Raw genomic sequence first — 18,650 nt, 5'->3', positions numbered from 1 at the left:
TTCTTAGGGAGCATTCCCCAGCCTCATCTGCAAGTCTGAGTCCCTACTATCTACAGACTCCTACAGAGGAAATAGGCAGGGTGGGCTTCGGCCCAGGCTCAGGTCCAAGCTCAGGCCCAGGCCGCGATGAGAGAGAACAAGGAACTCTTCAACACTAGTATAGCCAAGGTGGCTACAGGACATACTGTACGGAGGACATACTGTACATGTGCCCATATATGGCCACATAGCTACATGTACGGAGTACAGTGTGAGACTGCACGACCATCCCATCAACAATCTACCTGTACAGAGAACTTACCTACTAGTCAGCAATCGCGCCGATCCCGATCGTGCGAGTGTTGTCAGGGAATGAACTTGGAGGGTGGTGGAATGTTTGGTTTGGCCTTAGGACCCGGCGCATCTACGTACGTATCCGAAGAGAGATGGCCAAGGCTCCTTAGGCTAATAAGGCTGTATGCGATTTGAAATAATAATAGCGGATTATTATGGGATTGATCAAAAGATTATCCACGGCTATATCGATAACATACCCGCTTGAGTGCGAGATATAGTTACAAGAGAAGGTATCAAGGCAGCATTATCCCATACTAATTAGCGCTGTGAATAATTAACAAGTTATTGAAGGTTGGTGGTGTAGGAGATCGGAGATAACCCGTCATTTGGCATTGTACCCAGCCTCAGGCCTCACAATTAGGGAGGCCCCTAAACTTCAGCTCGTATTCCTGGCCCCTAAGCCCCGCCCCCGCTAACCTCGCGTCGTATCCAGGTCCTCAATCTGACCTACGCAACCCTCGAGCGAAACGGCTTTATTCTAAAGTCCGATAATTAATAATTATGGCAACCCTGCCTGTCCAGCACGGATGTAAGCAGTCATAAGTCATATAAAAATTGGAGGTGCCCTGCACTGCTTGCTACGTGCTGTTTACTTGCTATTTCTCACTGCTTGCTACGGGCTGTTTGCATTTACTTGCTGTTTCCCACCAAGGCAAGGCTGCCAAATCTTGCGTACTGCATACAAGGCGTGTTCTTGACGTGCTATCAATATCGCGGCTTTCTTGACGTATCTTGCAGCTATTTCCTACCTCGCTTCGCTCAGTATTACCCAACAACCATGGCTAGTAAACACCAAGCTGCCATTCTTCCACAAAAAGGCGGCCCCCTGTCCGTCGGAGAACGCACGACGCCCGAGCCCGGTCCCAACGAAGTTCTCATCCAAGTCAAGGCCGTGGCCCTGAATCCCGTCGATTACTACCAGCGCGACTTCGGCATACCGCCCGTACCTGTGTACCCCGCCGTCCTTGGATGCGACACGTCGGGAATCGTCGCCAAGCTGGGCTCCCAAGTCTCCGGCCTGGCGCTCGGAAGCCGAGTCATCGCACTGGCGTCGTCCTTCTTCCAACACGGCTCGCCGGACTACGGCGCCTTCCAACAATATGTCTTGGCCCAGGCTGATGGCGTTATCCCACTGCCGGACAACCTGTCGTTTGAAGAGGGCGCTGTCTTTCCCTTGGCTGTCATGACGGCATTGACCGCCTGGACGACAGTGGGCGTTCCGCTCGACACCAAGTACAGCCCGCAGGACAGACAGGCCGTGCTGATTTGGGGCGGCGCCAGCAGTGTCGGCTCGTTTGCCATCCAATCCGCAAAGTCGCTGGGGTTCACTGTCTACGCGACCGCCAGCCCGAAACACCACGACTACCTCAAGACGTTGGGAGCACACGCCGTCTTCGACTACAGGGCGCCCGATGTCGTGTCTCAGATTGTGGACGCGGTGAAGAAGGATGGCGTCGACCTGCACATCGCACATTGTGTCGTCAATGAAGCCCTGCAGCCCACACTGGACGTGCTCAAGGAAACAAAGGGCAATGGAGTCGCCAAGGTGGCCCATTCGCCTATTCTGCCGCCCGACCACCCGACGCTCGACAACACCGAGATCACGTTCAATTATCCCCCAATGGATCCGGCGAAGAGGGATGAACACATATCCCAGTGTTTTCATGGATGGCTGCAGGGCGGCCTGAAGTCGGGTTCTATTGTGCCCAGCCCGGGCATTCAGATCGAGGCCGGCGGTCTGGAGGGGTTGAATCCGGCGCTGGATAAGCTAAGGGCCGGTGTCAGTGGGATCAAGATTGTCGTCCCAATCTGATGGATGTCAACACTGATGCCAGTATCTTACTAGTCAACCGCTACATGTTTATCCCAACTCGCGTGCTTTCCTGTAGCTGCTTTGTGTTTCGAAGTTCTGCAGTCTTCAGTGACGGAAGGACTATCAGGCCAGCATGGAAAGCTTCGTGCGGCGTGTACATGATATAGCAATCGGCGGCACGGCTTGTGGTCTGATCCATCCGGGTGCGGACAGAGTACGGAGGACGGAGAACTGTCAGCACAAGACTTGACGGTACTCTCGGGGTGCACACCACCAATATTGCGAGCTTAGGGACTGTAACACTAGTTGCGACCATGAGTGAGTACCTTTCAATGAATCAAGTCCATCTATGGCTTGATCACGCTCCGTAGCGTCGACGCCATGACAAGATACCCACACCATTGATTGTGCGCACTGCTGTTCAGCTCCCTGGTGGACGGTGGACACGGGGCATCACTGTCACGTCCACTGATACGCCGGTGTTGATCGTCTGGAGCTGCGAGAGGCATCATGGATGCATGGATGTTGCGCAAGCCATCATGTGGCCAGGCTCCACAGTATGAGTATAGGCACCTAGGAACTTCTCGCAACTCTCCTTCGTACTCTCTCATTCTTGGATAAAATACTCCTCCTAAGCCCGTCTACATGAAGACCTTTCTCTGACAATCGAGACAATTCTTGCATGCTTTGGAGCAAGTGGATTTCTCTCCTTCACCATGATCGTAGTCCTTTGGCCTGCGGCTAACGACAGTGCTAGACAGGAGTGATTGGTCGAACCTCCTCATTTCATGTTCGTAATTAGGAATTCTGCTGGGTTATTTTGCTTCGTCCAGTCCAGTACAACTCAGCTCAATCGATTCAGCCCACGGTCTTGACAGGAGTTGGAGGCCTCGATGGTACAACAGATGGGCCTCGTCGTAGATGATGCGCGCCAGCCGGTTCTGGGTAACCAGGTCGTCGATGAAGGCCTTGAAGGCCCGGTTCACGTTCCAGGTCTCGAGCACAACCACGACCAGGTGCACCGCGCGCCAGCGGTCCGACTCGCGGTTGTTGATGTCGAAGCCGCGTTGGCGCAGCCGCGCGACCAGGTCCCGCCGCAGGCTGCGGTACGGCACGACGACCACCGTGGTCTTGGTTTCGGCCAGCAGCGCCGCGACCTCCATTAGCACCGTCTTGCCCGTACCCGTGGGCAGCTGTACCATCAGCGCGTGCCTCGGTCGGCGGTAGACGAGCTCCTCCACCGCCTGCTGCTGTTGGATGGACTGCTATTGGAAGTCGGGCCCGTACCAGAGACGCAGTTTGTCGCGCACCCGAGCCCAGGTGTCCATCCGCACCACCGTTCCCGCCCCCGTCTGGACGGGCTCGTCCCGCGCCACCTTCTTGCCGCTGCGCTCTCCCTCCTCGTCGGGCTCCTCCTTCTTGGTCCCGACCCGGCCCTCGGCCACCTCCTCCTTGGCCCTGGCCACGCCGTGGAGCTGCCGTAGCGTCCCGGCCAGGTCCAAGGCCGTCGTGGTCGTCGCGGGCGCGGCCTTGCGCTTGTGGGCCCCGGCGGTCGAGGAGGCCTCGTACAGACCGAGGAAGCGGTGCCACTGCTGCGAGTGGCGGAGGAACACCGTCATGGCCCGCTCGTCCAGCCCGTGGAGCATGTCCACGCGGAGGGCGTAGTGATGGCGCTCGACCTCGGGGGTGTGTCCATTGTGGAGGGCACAGTTGTTGTCCTCCTCCTCGGCCGCCGCCTCGCCCCGGGCGGCCTCCTGCTGCATCGCGATGTGGATCTGCCGCCTCGCCCGGACGCCGAGCTTGACGTCGAGGTGCTGCTGGGTGGTCCGTTCCAGCCGAGCAGCCATCCTGGACCGTGGAGCCGCTGGCAGAATATCTTCGTGTTCCAAAATCTTGTTCAGTTCATCATCGCCTCCGACTTCGTGGCCGCCCAGGTTGCCAACAATGTCTTGATACTCGCCCTCGCCCTCGCCCTTGCCTCTCGCGATCCTTGCTCCGGGGATGCGGATCATTGCCGATCTCCTAGGGCCCGAGTGGGAGCGGTGGTTGAGTTATCCGCGGGACACCTCAGCGAACACCTGATTGAATCTGAATACTTTGACGACTTGACACCGAGCCCGGGTTCCAACATCAACCGTAGTACGGCTTGTTCGTAGATCGTCCAGAGATCTGGGAGTGATTGAGGAGTTTCTTGACCCTTGCGATGCAGCACATGCACATGCACACACGTAACGTCGCTTCGCTAAAATGGTAGATGGTAGACCGGATTTTCTGGGAGACGCAGCTTCTAGTGTTCGCCTTTCCTCGACCCGTGAACCGTTTGTTTGGGCTGTCTGGACGTTTACCTTGACGCTCATTCTGGAGACGTCGTCCGCCGTGCAGAGTTACACAGCTGGTCGTTTATTCGTTGGTACGCGTCTCATTCGACCCGAATCCAGAGAGCCAACCCGAAAAGATAATGGCGGTCGCGAGTGCTTCCAACGCGTTCGTGAAAATGAAACCTCCAGGACCAGATACCATCGGAAAACGCCCATCACGTGCTAGTAAGAGTTGACTGCATGTCTGATGACTTGAGATTGGACTGCAATAAAGGAGGGAGGCAACAGGTCGGGCATCGTGGGAAGATAACTGTGATATATATTGAATATAGCACATTTCCACAGCATTCTGACAGCCCTGAGCCCAGCGACATCCCCAGGAGTTTCAAATGGGCCTTCTCCAGTGTGGTCATACATCCGAAGTGTTGCTTCAGCTCTCCCCGTCTCACTTTGCCATGATCTTGTTGCCGAAGCTCTTCACCTCACGACTGGAGTGTTTCCTTCGCCGTCTTCTAGACTAGGCACCGTCTCGAGATTCGCAGAAAGAGGGCAACTGGAAGGCAACGAAGGGAGCTGTGTAGCCATGTTGCTTCATGAGCGCGAGACTGCGTCGATACGTATCATTATTGCGTGGTGATGTCTCTTCCGCGACCCGGTTTCAGTTACCTGAGTTCGATCCAGCCGCGGAATTCTTCCTTGTCAAGGTATAGTTCCATTTGTCTGTCCCTCCGGTCGTTGATGGATCGAGGGCGGCATCAAGGCTGCCTTCGTATCGACAACCAAGACGGATCCTTCCGGGTTGGCCACGGTCGTGCCATGCGGTGCAATGCAATGTTGTCTTGCCTTCCACGGTGAACAGAAGGGTGCTCGCTTGCAGTTCTTTGACTCGGAACAAAATAAGAATGCGACGGTCGAATATCCAGAAGGCGGCCCCTGCTCCAATCACGCACCTTGCAGAGATCAGATTTGTCGTTAGTGGATCTGGACAACCATGTTCAACCACATTCAAGGCGTGATCTCGGTCACACTGGATCCCGGGCATTCCCAAGATACTGCCGATAGTTGATCCGTTACTCGATCGGCCATCATGTTTGTCATGCCGCTGAAGATTGATGACCTCTAAGCTCCGTGAGACGTCGCAGGTTTTGCATTAGCAAATATTGAGGTTGACAGTCAAGATCAACATGACAAAGGTGTTCTTGTTCCAGAGCAGGCATCGGCTTCGCCTCAGTCCATGCAGAAGCCGCCCTCCCGTCCGAGTCTGTGCCGCAGCGGTCGCCGTAGCGCTCGACACACTTCGACACACAAGAAAAGAGATTGCAGGAGGAGGCCATGAAGTATATGAAGATTGGATTCTTCTCTGACTGGTTCGGCGGCAGTGGAGGCGGAAGCACGGAGAGCGAGAAGAAATGAAGGAGGCTTTGACTTGGTCGGATGGATGGAAAGTTTCCACACTTCGGCTATCTCGCTGGTTGGTTGGTGTTGTGCGCTCAAGCAACCAAGTCCACCCAACTGCACAGCCGAGCGAATGTACTGCAGATCTCGACACGCTGAGACAGGTTGTCCTAGGAATCAACCATTCCGGAGGGATGCTCTTCATCAAAGCTGTCTGATAAGTGGTTCCAGATCGAGAATGAACGCATCACGAGAGGGAACGAAGATGGCGAATCCTGGCCCGCTCGACTTCCACGAGGATCTGGTCTTGGGCCAGCCACACACAGGTGCCGTTGTGTGGGTGGTGTCAGACAAGCGCTTCCTGGTCACCTGGATGCTCTTCGGAGCAACGGATCTTGAAGAGATCTGATTGATGGCCGGGTCGAAGTAGAACGCTCCAAATAATCAGTGGCAGAACTGGCTGGCGCATTGCGCGAACCGCTGGATCGCCACCGTGTTCTTGAGAACACAGTTGTAACATGGGTGTCTGGCCGAGACCGTCATCGTTTTCGCTGTCGACGGTGAACAGGTGATGGAGCTGTAGTCAAAAATGTTCCCTCAAGAAGTCAATTCGAAAAGCGAGCTATGGAAGCGGTTCCGAAACATCGACCGTTTCGAGTCACGGGCTGTTGCGAGATATTGCGGGTTCCGAGAGACATCTTTTGTGTGGACCGAGCCTGGGTTCCCGGACTTGTCCATTGGGGACTACTATCCTTCTGATGCGGTGCCGATCACGATGGAAGCTTTGATTGTGGGTTAGAGCAGTGGTGGTGACAGTAGTGACAGCAGCGACTCCATTCCATCCTCGGAGACAGCCATAAGCACAAGCAAGCACAAGCACAACACCTGAGCCCGTATTGCCTTTTCTCCTGCTACCGCCTAGTCCTGGTTCTGATTCTGATTCTGGTCCTGATTCTGGTTCGGGTTCGGGTTCTGTGTCTGCCGAAGAGTCTGCTGACTACGGCCGCATCCATATTGGATATCCATATCACAGAGGAGGCACCGATTGAGTAGCCCTGCAATAGCTGGCCTGAGCGGAGCATACTGCATTGCACCGGCACCATGGGATGTTCACCATTTCGAGATTTTAGCTGTTCTGAGACCGATCTTCCGAGCCACCGATTGTTCTGACCGTTCAAATCAAGTCAGTGTTGCAGAAAGCACAAGCTCATAGGACATCGAAATAACTGAAGGCGCGGTCCATGTTGTCTTTATGCACGGTAGTCGCTCCACATTGTCAAGGGTCTTCGCTAGCTTCGGCAACATGCTGAAAGAGAAGATCGTCCACCTCGGATCGGGAGGGATCAAATCCCGAGAATAGTAGAGTTGGTGGCAGCATATTTTCGCAAGCATGGTGTTGAATTGTAGCCTCTCAAGGATCAATAAATTGGCCAAGTACTGCTCTCCGGTCATGGCCATGCCTAGGAAAGGGCACGGTTGTTGTAGTGGTGTTGGTGGCGCATACTTTCGCAAGCATGGTGTTGAATTGCAGACTCTCGAGAGTTAACAAACTGGCATCGAGAGAGTTTGCCTTGCAGCGCAGCTTGGTATCGACTTCTGGACTGTATGCTGAGGACAAACGAGGCACGACCTCACCGGACCTCGGTCCTGTTGCTGGGGGGCTGCAGTACGAAGTCCGGGTTTGCTGGCTAGACACCGTGAAAGGCCGCTGCCGCTGCCGGCGTTGGTGCGAAAACGTGAACATTGTAAGTCAAGCGTCAGAATCCAAGATCTGTACATGATCTTCCACGCGTTGCGTACTTTGGCTCTGCGCGGAATGATCAGGGCAGCGTCCATTTACTGGCTTGGTTGTGACACGTTGAACATGGCAGCGAGGCGTTCCAATATAGACGCAGTTGTGGCGTGTAATCTTCATACACCCACATTGAGTGAAGATCGTAGTGAGAATGCGACACATTGTATCTCATGTCGAGTAGCCGCCAATACCAACACAGTACCAGTGATCGCGAAAACAGAGCAACAATCATCCACGGCGCGGCGGGAGAGAGGCACAGGAGAAAATATGTGACACAGATGTGGACAACGAGGCGAAGGCAGCGGAAGTCGATGCTTTAATTCCTGCGCCGGTTGCTGACTAATCAATGAACGCATTCGCGGAGAAGAACGCAACCTGTCCTTGCTCTTCGGCGGCGGTGGTGGCTTCTTTAGCGGCGATCTGGGCTTCGGTGTGGTGTTGTCATGTAGAGGATAGCCTCTTGAATGTGATCTTTACCTGTTCTCTATCTCCGACTGTTCTCCAGCGGTAGACTTCCCAGCCCGTTGACATCGCAGCAACAGTCTATCCTCGAGGCGCCCGTTCGCATGTCGTACTCCGGTCTGACCAAGGCGGCCATGGTGCACAAGACGGCGACTCGAATTGATTGGAACATCCTCAGCTGCAGTGAGTTCAGTGTTTTGCGGCACTAGAACCTTCCATGACGCTTGCTCAACGACCTCAACCGTGCCTAGACTTGGAGCAAGATAACCTGCAACCGAAGGCTGGGCTGATGCAATGATGACGTCAACCCTCTGTGTTTTATTCTGCCTGCTGGACAGACGCCCAATTTCGTCCTCAAGAATATAGTGCTGGTGCCGGTGCTGGAAGATGGCGAGCAGGTTGTTGTCAGACTTGGTATTCGCGGCGAACGGAACCAGAGAGACATGTTTGGCGGCGAAGACTGGACCGGGCTCGGCGGGCTCTGCGATCGCATTCGCAGAACCGTCGCTCACCGGTCGTGCGGCGAGGCTGCCAATCCGTTCGACCGGCGCAAGAAAAGACGCCGAGACACCCAGGACGGTCCGAGAGGCGACGGATTAGCTGATGGACCCAGACCTGGATCTGGAGCCGGAACCGGGATCGGCGAGACCTTTGAGAAGAGGAGGAAGATCATGCAGCAGCGAGCGGCGAAGAAGACTCATGTCCAAGATAAGTAGTATAAAGGCCATTTGAAATGCGTGTGGTTAGAGCGCTGCTCGACCATCGGATCAATGCCGAGCACACCATGGCGGACGACGAAGGACTGGATGATTATGGTGAAAGTCGAGGATTCGCCTTGTTCAGCCCATGTAGCGGTGACACCTGGGAAACGGCCAGGTCTGTTCTGGTAGAGCCAACGACTGTGACTGGGCGCCTTTCTGTCGTAGAGAACATTCGAATACAGGCGGTAGCAGAATCCGTGGGAACAGGGAGGGGCGATGAGATGATGTTAAGCGTGCTACTAGACAGTCTCGATGGCTGGACACTGATGCGTAGCAGATAGGTCATTACTCGAGAACTGCATTGGTCTTGCAATGGGTGCCAATGCCGGTAGCTTCGGCTGACCGGGGCTGCGAGCCAGGCGGTCGGTAATCGTAGTGTAGTGTGGCCAGTTCGTCCCGATGATCAGAATTCATTCGTAGGATAGTAGTAGACGTAGACTGTGACATAAGATTTTAAGCGTATTCCCTTTCACCTTACTCCCTAGAACACCCAGTTGCCCTGTTGTGCTAGGTGGAACCGGATGATATAAAAAGAGACAAACAGGGCGCACCCCTAGATTTTGAACCCAACGCCCCCAGACATTGGATATTGGTACAAATATGATACAAAGCCAGGAAAGACCTTTTCCATCGGCTGCTCAAATTCTCTCCGAAACCAGAGTATGTTCGTAAATAAGGTGTTCCTCCGGTTTTCAGCCCTCCCTTAGCTGGGCTTCAGAGAGCGGCACTGATGTGACGGTTGTTTGTGCATTTTTGAATGGGCATCCAGCCTTTGGTATCTCTGATTTTTGGATCTGCACCATGTTTGAGAAGAAGTTGAACCAGTCTGTCATTGCCCATAACATAGGCCTCGTGTAGCGGGGTTCCGACACCGGCGTGTATCCCATAGTAGTAAGACGGATTCCCTTCGAATTCGATTGCATTCACGTCTGCGCCATGATTCAAAAGGAGCTCGATGATGTCGTCTTCGCGGCCGTGACGAACGGCCATATGTAGCGGGTTGCCAAAATGGACTGAAGCACCATGCTCGAGAAGCAGATCGAGAGTCTCTCGCGACGCCAAAGCCGCAGCCCACGCAAACGGGGTAAATTTTTCCAAGTCGAGGACGTTTGGATTGGCACCGTGTTCGACGAGGTATCGGACAAGCTCCAAGTGAGAGAGAGCGTCCCTATGAATGTTAGAATCACTCCCATCAAATAGACAAGCTAGAGAGAGGGAACTCACTCCCAAATCATTTTGAGGTAGGGATCTCGGGTGTTTCTGCCGAGATCCACGCCGTTCTGCAATAGCAAATCGAGGGCCGGGTACGAACGATTCTTCATTGCCACGTAGAACTCCAGGAATGAGGGCTTGACGCCTATCCGGAGGAGTAGAGACATGATCTCAACATGGTCGAGATCCGTAGCAATGCGGAATGCGGCAGACTTGTCGTGATCGGCAACCTCGCCTTCGAGGAGGTGCTTGACTTCATCAACGTCGCCGGCCAGAGTTGCTTGGGTCAAGGGACGGTTGTCGAACAAGCTCATGATGTCAGGGAGTAGTGGATCAATACGTACGGCGTCCTGTGTTGGGAATGGAAACAGTGTGTGGGTTAGAAGCACGATGAAGAGTAGAGACAGTGTAGTACAATGCAGTGCCGTGTCACAGGAAGTGGAAATGGAACGAGGAGGGCGAGGTAGAGTTGGATGGCGGTGTATAGATCACTGTGATGAGAGTCTTGGCGTCCCACGTGATGTGCCCATGATGTATGCTTTTGTCGTCATTGCCCTCGCGAAGTGATGGAGGCGAGGTGATGAAACGAGGTGATCCCCCTTTTATCTCGTCCAATCTCTTCGTTGTTGAGGGAGGCCGACTTGGTACCTCGTCAGGCACGTGACAGTCCTCGACAAACAAGTCACGTGCCGAGACCAGTAGCTGGGCGACAGGATCACTACGCGATGGCTGGACGCCCTGGTATTCTCCAACCCATGGAAACAATGGCGAGATGACGACGGCCATGTCTAGAGGGACGAGGGACACTCTGCCGCCGCTCGTCCAAACATTATCCTGCCAGTATCGATGCTGTTTATCCCGTGGGCTCAGCATCCACCTCTCCTGTCTTCTTTCTTTGGCCCAGATGCCTTCAGTTCCCATTCTGTAGAACTGGAATTACTCCAAGTGTCGCCTTGGTTGAAGAATGTTCATCCTTCAAGTGGTCCATGCTTAGCGGGATCCAGCCTCGGCCCGGTCCGGTCCTCAGGCATCCATCTGACTTGGAATGGCCGATGCGTTGATCCTCCCGCTTAGCGTCTCCACGAGACCGAGACAGAAACATGTGGACCTTCTAGCCCCGGAGGCATTTCGAGACCATTTGGCGTATTAGGATTAGGATTAGTATTCGTCTTCGTCTTAGTACCGTATTTGCCTGCGCCGGTCACCTTCCGGTCAAGCCACCGGAACCGAGCTGCCGGGAGGCATTTAACGGCAGGAATGGGGATACTGCGTAGACATGCATGTATGATATGATATGCATGGGCGGAGACACTATCCGCATCCATCCATACTCATTCACTCACTACCGTGCTCACTACTCACTCAGTCCTCAATCCTCAGTCCTCACTACTACACTGTCCTCCTCACTCCTTACTACTCACTCTGTCCTCTATACAGTACCCTCACTACTACTCACTCCTCACTCCTTACTCCTCACTACTACACCATCCTCCGTATCCGTACAGGACTTTGTACAGTCCTACCTTACCACCTACTCATACTGTAGTGAGTGAAGTGCCCAAGCTGTCTAGGTAGGAACAGCATATGTGTTTTGCATGTCAGGACAGGATAGGATAGGATAGGATGGGGTAGGGTCATGCGTGACCGTTGTGCAGATCACACACCACGAACCACACAACGCACGGAGTACTTGCGTGCGCCACGCCAACGCCACCGCCACCGCCACGGCTCGCGTGTGCGACTCGCACGTTTAATGATTGACAGCGGGTGGAAGTGAAGTTGTGGCAGACCCAGGCACGACCTGCGACCTGGGCATTGATTGACTCCGTACAGAATCCGTCAAAGTAAGCGAAGCCCCCTATCATCGTCTGGACGTATCACAGTCGATTCTGGCCCCGGTCAACACCCGTTTGGGACACTTACATTGATCTAGGTCGAATGGGAATGGTCTTGCACGGGTATTCCGTCCGGTGGACACGTCAATCTCGACCTCGGTCATATCATCTCAGAGTCATGGTAGTGCAAAACGGAGAAATTAATCTCTTCATGCTTTGTGGTTTGGTCGGTTCGCTTGTTCGGGTCAATTTGCGACTCGGGTGGTGTAGCTAGGTGGTGTAGGGTCAATCTGCACGACTCAGTACTCTGTAGCCAGATGTTGTAGCTAGATGCTGTAGCTGGGTGGTGTAGCTGGGCTGTAGCTGGGTACTACTACGACGCACATGGTTCTCGTCCTTTCATCAGATCCGAGTGCGAGGCCCTTAGCCTCTGCTACGCTGTTCCAGGTACTACCAGCTTAGTACTGTAGCTATATGCTGTAGCTACGTGCTGTAGCTAAGTGCTGTAGCTAGGTACTGCAGTACTCCGTACTGTGCCATGGGACTATGGTCTCTGGCCCTTTACTGTCTCTGGCCCTCTCCTCTCCACTTTGGACCTGTACCTACCTACCTACCTACCCACCTCCCCACCCACCTAGCGAGCAAGCAAGCAACACCATGTCAGCGTGGACGGACGGACGAATAGTCGGAAGGCCTTGATGCGGGTCGGTCTAATTGCTAGTTGATGGGGACCCCAATGTCGGGCAGACTTGGGCGGGACCAGCCAGCATGCATGCATGTGTATATACTGCAGCGAGCAGAGTACATATAAGCGACGTTGGAGGTGGAAGGAAGGCTAAGGTGTTAGACACCGATTCACAGCTCTGGCCGAGTAGTGTACAGTACATATGTCTAGGAACGCTTTCTTCTCCGCCACTCTCACAATCGCTTCCAGCAGCGTGACCCAGTGACGGACGACTTCGGCATCCAGTGTGCACGCATGCTGGCGGAGTTCGAATTCGACGGTAGGCTTGATGGGTTTCCATGGCGTTTCGCACTTAGCCAGAGCCCAAAGGTTGGCCAAGTTGGACATGTATCCACGGTGTCTGCACCCATGTACGTCTGAAGACACGGATAATTCTGTTGTAGGCGGCCCGAGCTCAAACTCAAGCTCAAACTCAAACTAAAACTGAAGCTCAAACTCAAATTCAAGCTTAAAGTCAAGCTCAAAGTCAAGCTTGACATCTTCACTCTTCACTCATTCATCACTGTCGTTACGTAAGTTTATTGCTCTGCCCTGTTCGATTGGAAGAAAGCCATGATCATGAACCCACGTGGAACTAGGGAACTTTATTCCATATTGACGGAACTCTCATGGACCATTGAACTAGGGAACTGTATTCTATGTTGACGGAACGAAACTCTCATGGACATGCACACCTAAGGTAGGTAGGTCGGTATCTGTACAAGCAGCATCATCTGGAAGCAGCGTCATCTGAGGTACCTACATACCAGGACAAGCAGGGTCGGGCCATTCACGTATGTAGGTAGGTCGGTAGATACGTAAGTAGGTAGGTAGATGATACACTAACCACGTGTGCGACGAGGCGTGCAACGCAACGCTTTCCGGGAGTTCAACGTCGGAAACCGTTTAGCCACAGCCCTGAGACACGCTCAGCTCAACCTCATTCCAAGGCTTGATGGACCAACCATTGTACCTGTGACTGTAACTGTAACTGTGATTGCAACTGCATTTGCAGCATTTGCTGCTCTGGTCCCCAGTGGGACATCCGGATCCATCACATCACATCACATCGACGACCATAACAGCTTCAGCTTCAGCCTGTGCACTTCTCTCCAGGAGGCCGGTACCAGATGCCCAGACAGGAAATAGAAATCTCTGCCCAACTCAACTCAAACCAGACCGGACAGACCCAGCAGACCAAGCAGACCAGGTCAAGTAGACCAATCACACCAGACGAGAGTAGACCACATCGGACCAAATCAGACCGTCTATACTACTGTCATACTCTAAGCACAGCAGTGAATGTGCCCAACTCCCGACCCGAACCCACGTTGCATGCGGAACTCTGTGCCGGACCTGGAACGTTCCGAGGCGACGTCGGTCCCTCTACTCTCAAGAACTGTCCGGATGTGTTTCGAGACGTCTCTCAGAGGCTTCTAATTACTAATTACTGCTTCGTACCACTGCTACTGTCCCTACTGTTCCCACTGTTCCTGCTGTTCCTGCTACTGCCACTGCTAAGCTACTGTCACTGCCACTGTTCCTACTGTTCTAGCTGTTCCTGCTACTGTTCCTTCTACTGTCCAGCTACTTCTCAGCTACTGCCACTGCTACTGCCACTACCAATGCTACTACCACTGACTGTACTGCCAATGCAACTCCTGTAGTCCCCATCAGACTGCCGAGCTCAACACCCCTCGGGAACAATGTCTTTGAAGAAAGACAACTGTCCATCACCGATGCGAAGACTACGAAGCATATCAGACGAGACTCAGAGCTAGACCAGGGCCTGGACAAGGACAAGGGTTGCACTGCATTTCATTCATTTTATTGCACAGCATAGCATAGCATAGGATTTCGTTGCATTCGTTGCATTCGATTACTTTGCATTCATCTCATTTCTTCTCGTCAACCTCAGCCTTGACCCCGGGCGGCACAAGGCAATCGAGGAAGGACCTGTCAGGCTACCGACATGTCAGACTACCTTCTCCCTTTCCCGTATGCGACATCCAATACAAGCTACATCACCAGAATGGAGCCAGACCAACCACATGAGAATGATCCCGACCAAGATAACTGCGGACAGCGAACTCTTGAAAATATGCACGACAGTGGTATGATATTCTTCCTTCCTCTCTTTCGAACAATCTCTCCGTCAAATCGAGGATTCCGAATGCTTCTTCTCTCTTTCGAACAATCTCTCCTCCAAACATTCTCTTCGTTGGATCGATTGGTTTTGCTTGCAAGGTCCCTCTGCTGACAGTCTTACTCCTGCACTTGCACAGGTCAAAAAGCTCTGCTCCGAGCCCGAATGGTGGAACCTCTCCGACCTCACCGAGGTGAGACCCGACGACAACGTGGTCGCCATCCTGGTGAAAGTCGGCCTGACTTCTGGAGCCATCTCCATCCATGTCCGGGGCACGGACGAGTACAAGGGCCAGGTGGGACAAGACTACTTGGGATATACCGTCATTGTACCTTGGACGCCCGGATTGCTGTTCATATGCATTGGGCCTTGTCGGGTGGCGGTGGTGAGGGAGAGGAGAAAAAGGGTAGTGTCAGCCTTGCCGCAAGCTCAAGCTGTGCAAGTGGAAGTGAACGGGAAAGGAACCTGTCATGCTTGTGGTTAGATGAGTTGTTCCGCAATGCCAATGATCTTCCTGCCTCCTCAGGAACCAAGCTAAATTTCCATCAGTTGTTCCCGATGCCTCAATGAATGCAGAGATAATGGTACGGTCAATTGAATGGTGATGAATGGTTGGGCGGTATTCCGGGCAGGTATAGTCAGCCGTATGTCGCCCACCCGCTTCGAAGAGAGGATGAATATAGTGTCCATTGGCGACAGCTTGTACACTCCTCCTTCAATTGATCCTGTTCTAGTCAGCACCGAAGACCAGTACAAAGATTGATCTGGTATACAAACCGTCAAGTTCCGTCTCCAGCCTCTCCAAGGAGGCTGCGGAAAGCGTCGGGATGTCTTGATCTTCCCGCGGGGAAACCACTCCCCTAGTCGGCAAGAACAGTGTGCTATTCGGAGAGATGGGCACAGACACATCGCCAGCCCTGGCATTGGCATTCAACGCTTCGTCTGGTGACGTTTCGTCAGGAGTGGGCAGCACAACTGTATCAAGCTTACCCAAGGACACTCCAATGGCTTGGTCCGCGATATATCCTTCGTTCATGGATCCTGGTTAGGCCTCCCCAGATTATTCACTGTCAATGGAATTCATAGCTTCATCAAAAAAACCAGCATCCATAACTTCATCAGTAGAACCACTGTTATCGGCGTTGTAGGCCTCGTCATCATCGACACCATTGGCATCATCAACATCATTAGGGTCCTCGGTCTCCTCGACTTCCGGGATTGTTGCCGGGCATGCCGCAAATTCGGCAGGAAAACACTCAGTTTCATCCCCTCGGGTGGTCTCCGCGTCTCTATGAAGGTGCAGGTTCGGACTGCTGTGGTGTGCCTGTTCATCGCTGCCTGGGAGTGGTAAGTTCGAGCGGCTATGAGGCGTCCCTGGAGGTTGTAGGTTTGAACTGCGGCGGGCCGTTTGCTCTTCGCTTGGAAGTTGTAGGTTTGAGCTGTGTGCATTCTGTTCCTCTCCGGGAAGTTGTAGGCTCGAGCTGATCCGAGAAGTCTGCTGCTCTCCAATCGTGAGTTCCAGGTTCGAGGTGGCGGGCCTCTGCTCCTCTCCGCCCATGAGTTGCTGGTTCGACCTGTCTGCCGTCGGCCCTCTGGGAAGTTGTGGGTTTGAGTTGGTCTGAGATGTCTGCTGCTGTCCACCCAGGTGTTCCAGGCTCGAGCTGGGACATCTCCGCTCCTCTCCATCAGGGAGTTGTAGGTTTGAGATGGTAGAGGTCTGTTCTTCCCTGCTTTGGGGTGTTGGCTCCTCCTCCAATGCCTGGTCCGGCCACGGTCGCTTTTGGGGGATAGCCGGGATCAAGCCTTGCTATTCTGTTAGATGTGCTTGTGTACCCTTCCGTTGCTGATGATTCCTACCTTCGCTCCTCGGAATAATGTCCTTGTAGCGTTCAACCAGTTCGGAGCACAGTTCAGTAAAGGATATGGGGACATTGACATGGCCCCACCATTGTCGAATGGTGGCAATGAATCCGGCAGGGTCCTTGGTGGTTCCCAGCATGGTGATGGGCAGCGAAAATCCACAGAGGAAGAAGACCTCATGGCCCAAGTCATGAAGAACCATGCGGAGAAGGTTCCGTGCCGCCTTGTGCCTACTTCTGGTGGTTTCGGTGAGCTTGGCCAGTCCAACATCGTCTTCGTGGAACAAGGCTATGATCTTCTGGAGCCAAGTTACGAGTATGTCACTGGCCGCATTGGTCTTGGAAAAATGGGAGAGGGTCGCCTGCAATTTGTCCACATGTCTTTGATATTTGGGGTTTGGCTCAGGCACAGACATGCCGGGATAGGTTGAACTTCAGGTGGCAGGGGGGGTAAAACGTAGACAGTAGACGGTAGACAGGTGAGGACTCCAATCCAAGTGAACGGAGTGAGAGTGGATAAATCAGGATGCAAGTGGAAATGGGTAGAAATGGACAAAGGTGGATGGAAGCGGAATGAGTAGAAGTAGGTAGTAATTAGTGCGTAGAGAGTAGATAGGTAGAGTACGGAGTAGGTTGAAAATGCAGAGTTGATGGAGGTGAACCGCATAGGTGAAGGTAAGGGTGAAGAGAAAGCAGGGGTGAAGCAAGGTCTGGGCAGGGTGGAAGCAGGCATGAATCAGGGGTGAGAACAGCGGTGAGAGCAGTGGTCGGTGGCAGCAGGCTTGAGGGATGAGAACAGAGCTGGGAGCAGTAGTCGGTGGCAGTAGGCGGAAATCAGGGGTGAGAACAGCGTTGGGAGCAGCAGTCGGTGGCTGCGGGTGTGAAATCAGGGCTAGAACAGGGCTGAGACCAGCGGTCGGCAGCAGCAGGCGTGAAATCAGGGGTGGGAGCAGCATTGAGAGCAGTGGTCGGTGGCAGCAGAGTTGGGAGCAGGGCACGAGGCATAGGTGGTGGTGGTGGTGGTGGTGAGTGGGCGAGCCAGCGCCTACGGCCCGTCTGGTCAGTAGACCACGCCGATGCAGAAAGCCTAGCATGGCTACGGACTGTGCTTGAGCGGATAGGCCATAGGAAAAATCATCTGCGCCTCTGCATAGCCTAGGAGTTGACAATTTTGGGGGGAGATAGGGAGGGGAAACAAGGGTGGAAGCAGGGCAAGTAGGTCAGGAGTAGCGGTGAGTAAGAGGGAAGCAAGCCTAGACATGAAAGAGGAGGTAGAGAGCAGTCAACGACAGCCAGTCCTCCGTACTCCGTACTCTGCAGAGGAGAGCCGGCCTGGAGGAGGAAGCCTCTTGATTTCGCCCAGTGACTGCTGAGGATCAATGTGAAGTGATTGAGTGTCTGTACTCCTCCGTAGATGGTCTGATGGGACCAAGGCCTCGAAGACTCGAGGCAGTCTTGTCGTCTTAGTGAATGAGGCAGCAAAACATCCCTAATCAGAGATACAGTCTAGTATTGTCCGTACGAGAACAACTCTGTCAGACGAGAAGATATCGGTGTATGGCATTGTAACAATGCAGCAGGTGCAGCCCGCGCTGAAACAGTCACCTGGAGGAAGGATGGAGATTGGTGAGTAAAGAGTAGTGTACGGAGTGGGTAGAGAGACGAAGTTCCGTAGCTTCATGCAAGAGAGACGGAGTTCCGTAGTTTCATGCAAGAAGTCAGAATGTCGTCCGAGCTCCCTGCAGGTGAAGTGATGATTTGATAATGGAAATGGAAATGGAGAACAGACACGGGAAGAAGTGTGGATCGCAGGGACGGCGCGTAGGTGGGATGGAGGGCCGCTGCCGGGGTGGATTGGATGGGAGAGAAAAGAGAAAAGACTCAACGGGAGAGGGGGGAAGAGGGATAGAGAAAAGAGAATAGAGAAAAGAGAAAAGAGAGAACAACAGAAAGGAGGAGGAGGAGAGGTGGTGGTGGTGGTTGGGGGGGGGGGG

The 18,650-nt window shown here is 53.6% G+C and overlaps 5 protein-coding genes across 5 annotated transcripts; 2 read left to right on the top strand and 3 right to left on the bottom strand.

Annotated features, from left to right (window-relative positions):
* Window positions 1-1,114: 1,114 nt before the first annotated feature.
* A1O3_06079 (uncharacterized protein) lies at window positions 1,115-2,149 on the top strand (the record flags this gene model as incomplete). Its single annotated transcript, XM_007736199.1, has 1 exon — window positions 1,115-2,149. One exon carries the CDS (start codon window positions 1,115-1,117, stop codon window positions 2,147-2,149), a length of 1,035 nt encoding a protein of 344 aa, XP_007734389.1.
* Window positions 2,150-2,964: 815 nt separating this feature from the next.
* On the bottom strand, window positions 2,965-4,161 carry A1O3_06078 (uncharacterized protein; the record flags this gene model as incomplete). The annotated part of the gene is made up of 2 exons (XM_007736198.1): window positions 2,965-3,411; window positions 3,460-4,161. 2 exons carry the CDS (start codon window positions 4,159-4,161, stop codon window positions 2,965-2,967), a joined length of 1,149 nt encoding a protein of 382 aa, XP_007734388.1.
* A 4,401-nt stretch (window positions 4,162-8,562) lies between these two features.
* A1O3_06077 (uncharacterized protein) lies at window positions 8,563-8,835 on the top strand (the record flags this gene model as incomplete). Its single annotated transcript, XM_007736197.1, has 1 exon — window positions 8,563-8,835. One exon carries the CDS (start codon window positions 8,563-8,565, stop codon window positions 8,833-8,835), a length of 273 nt encoding a protein of 90 aa, XP_007734387.1.
* A 759-nt stretch (window positions 8,836-9,594) lies between these two features.
* A1O3_06076 (uncharacterized protein) lies at window positions 9,595-10,406 on the bottom strand (the record flags this gene model as incomplete). Its single annotated transcript, XM_007736196.1, has 2 exons — window positions 9,595-10,048; window positions 10,105-10,406. 2 exons carry the CDS (start codon window positions 10,404-10,406, stop codon window positions 9,595-9,597), a joined length of 756 nt encoding a protein of 251 aa, XP_007734386.1.
* A 5,451-nt stretch (window positions 10,407-15,857) lies between these two features.
* Window positions 15,858-17,072, bottom strand: A1O3_06075 (uncharacterized protein; the record flags this gene model as incomplete). Its single annotated transcript, XM_007736195.1, has 2 exons — window positions 15,858-16,600; window positions 16,655-17,072. 2 exons carry the CDS (start codon window positions 17,070-17,072, stop codon window positions 15,858-15,860), a joined length of 1,161 nt encoding a protein of 386 aa, XP_007734385.1.
* Window positions 17,073-18,650: the final 1,578 nt, after the last annotated feature.

Source organism: Capronia epimyces, assembly GCF_000585565.1.
Source record: "Capronia epimyces CBS 606.96 chromosome Unknown aczIQ-supercont1.5, whole genome shotgun sequence".
NCBI classification, from domain to species: domain Eukaryota; kingdom Fungi; phylum Ascomycota; class Eurotiomycetes; order Chaetothyriales; family Herpotrichiellaceae; genus Capronia; species Capronia epimyces.
Note: the sequence above shows the minus strand (reverse complement) of the source record. Positions and strands in the feature narration are given on the sequence as shown.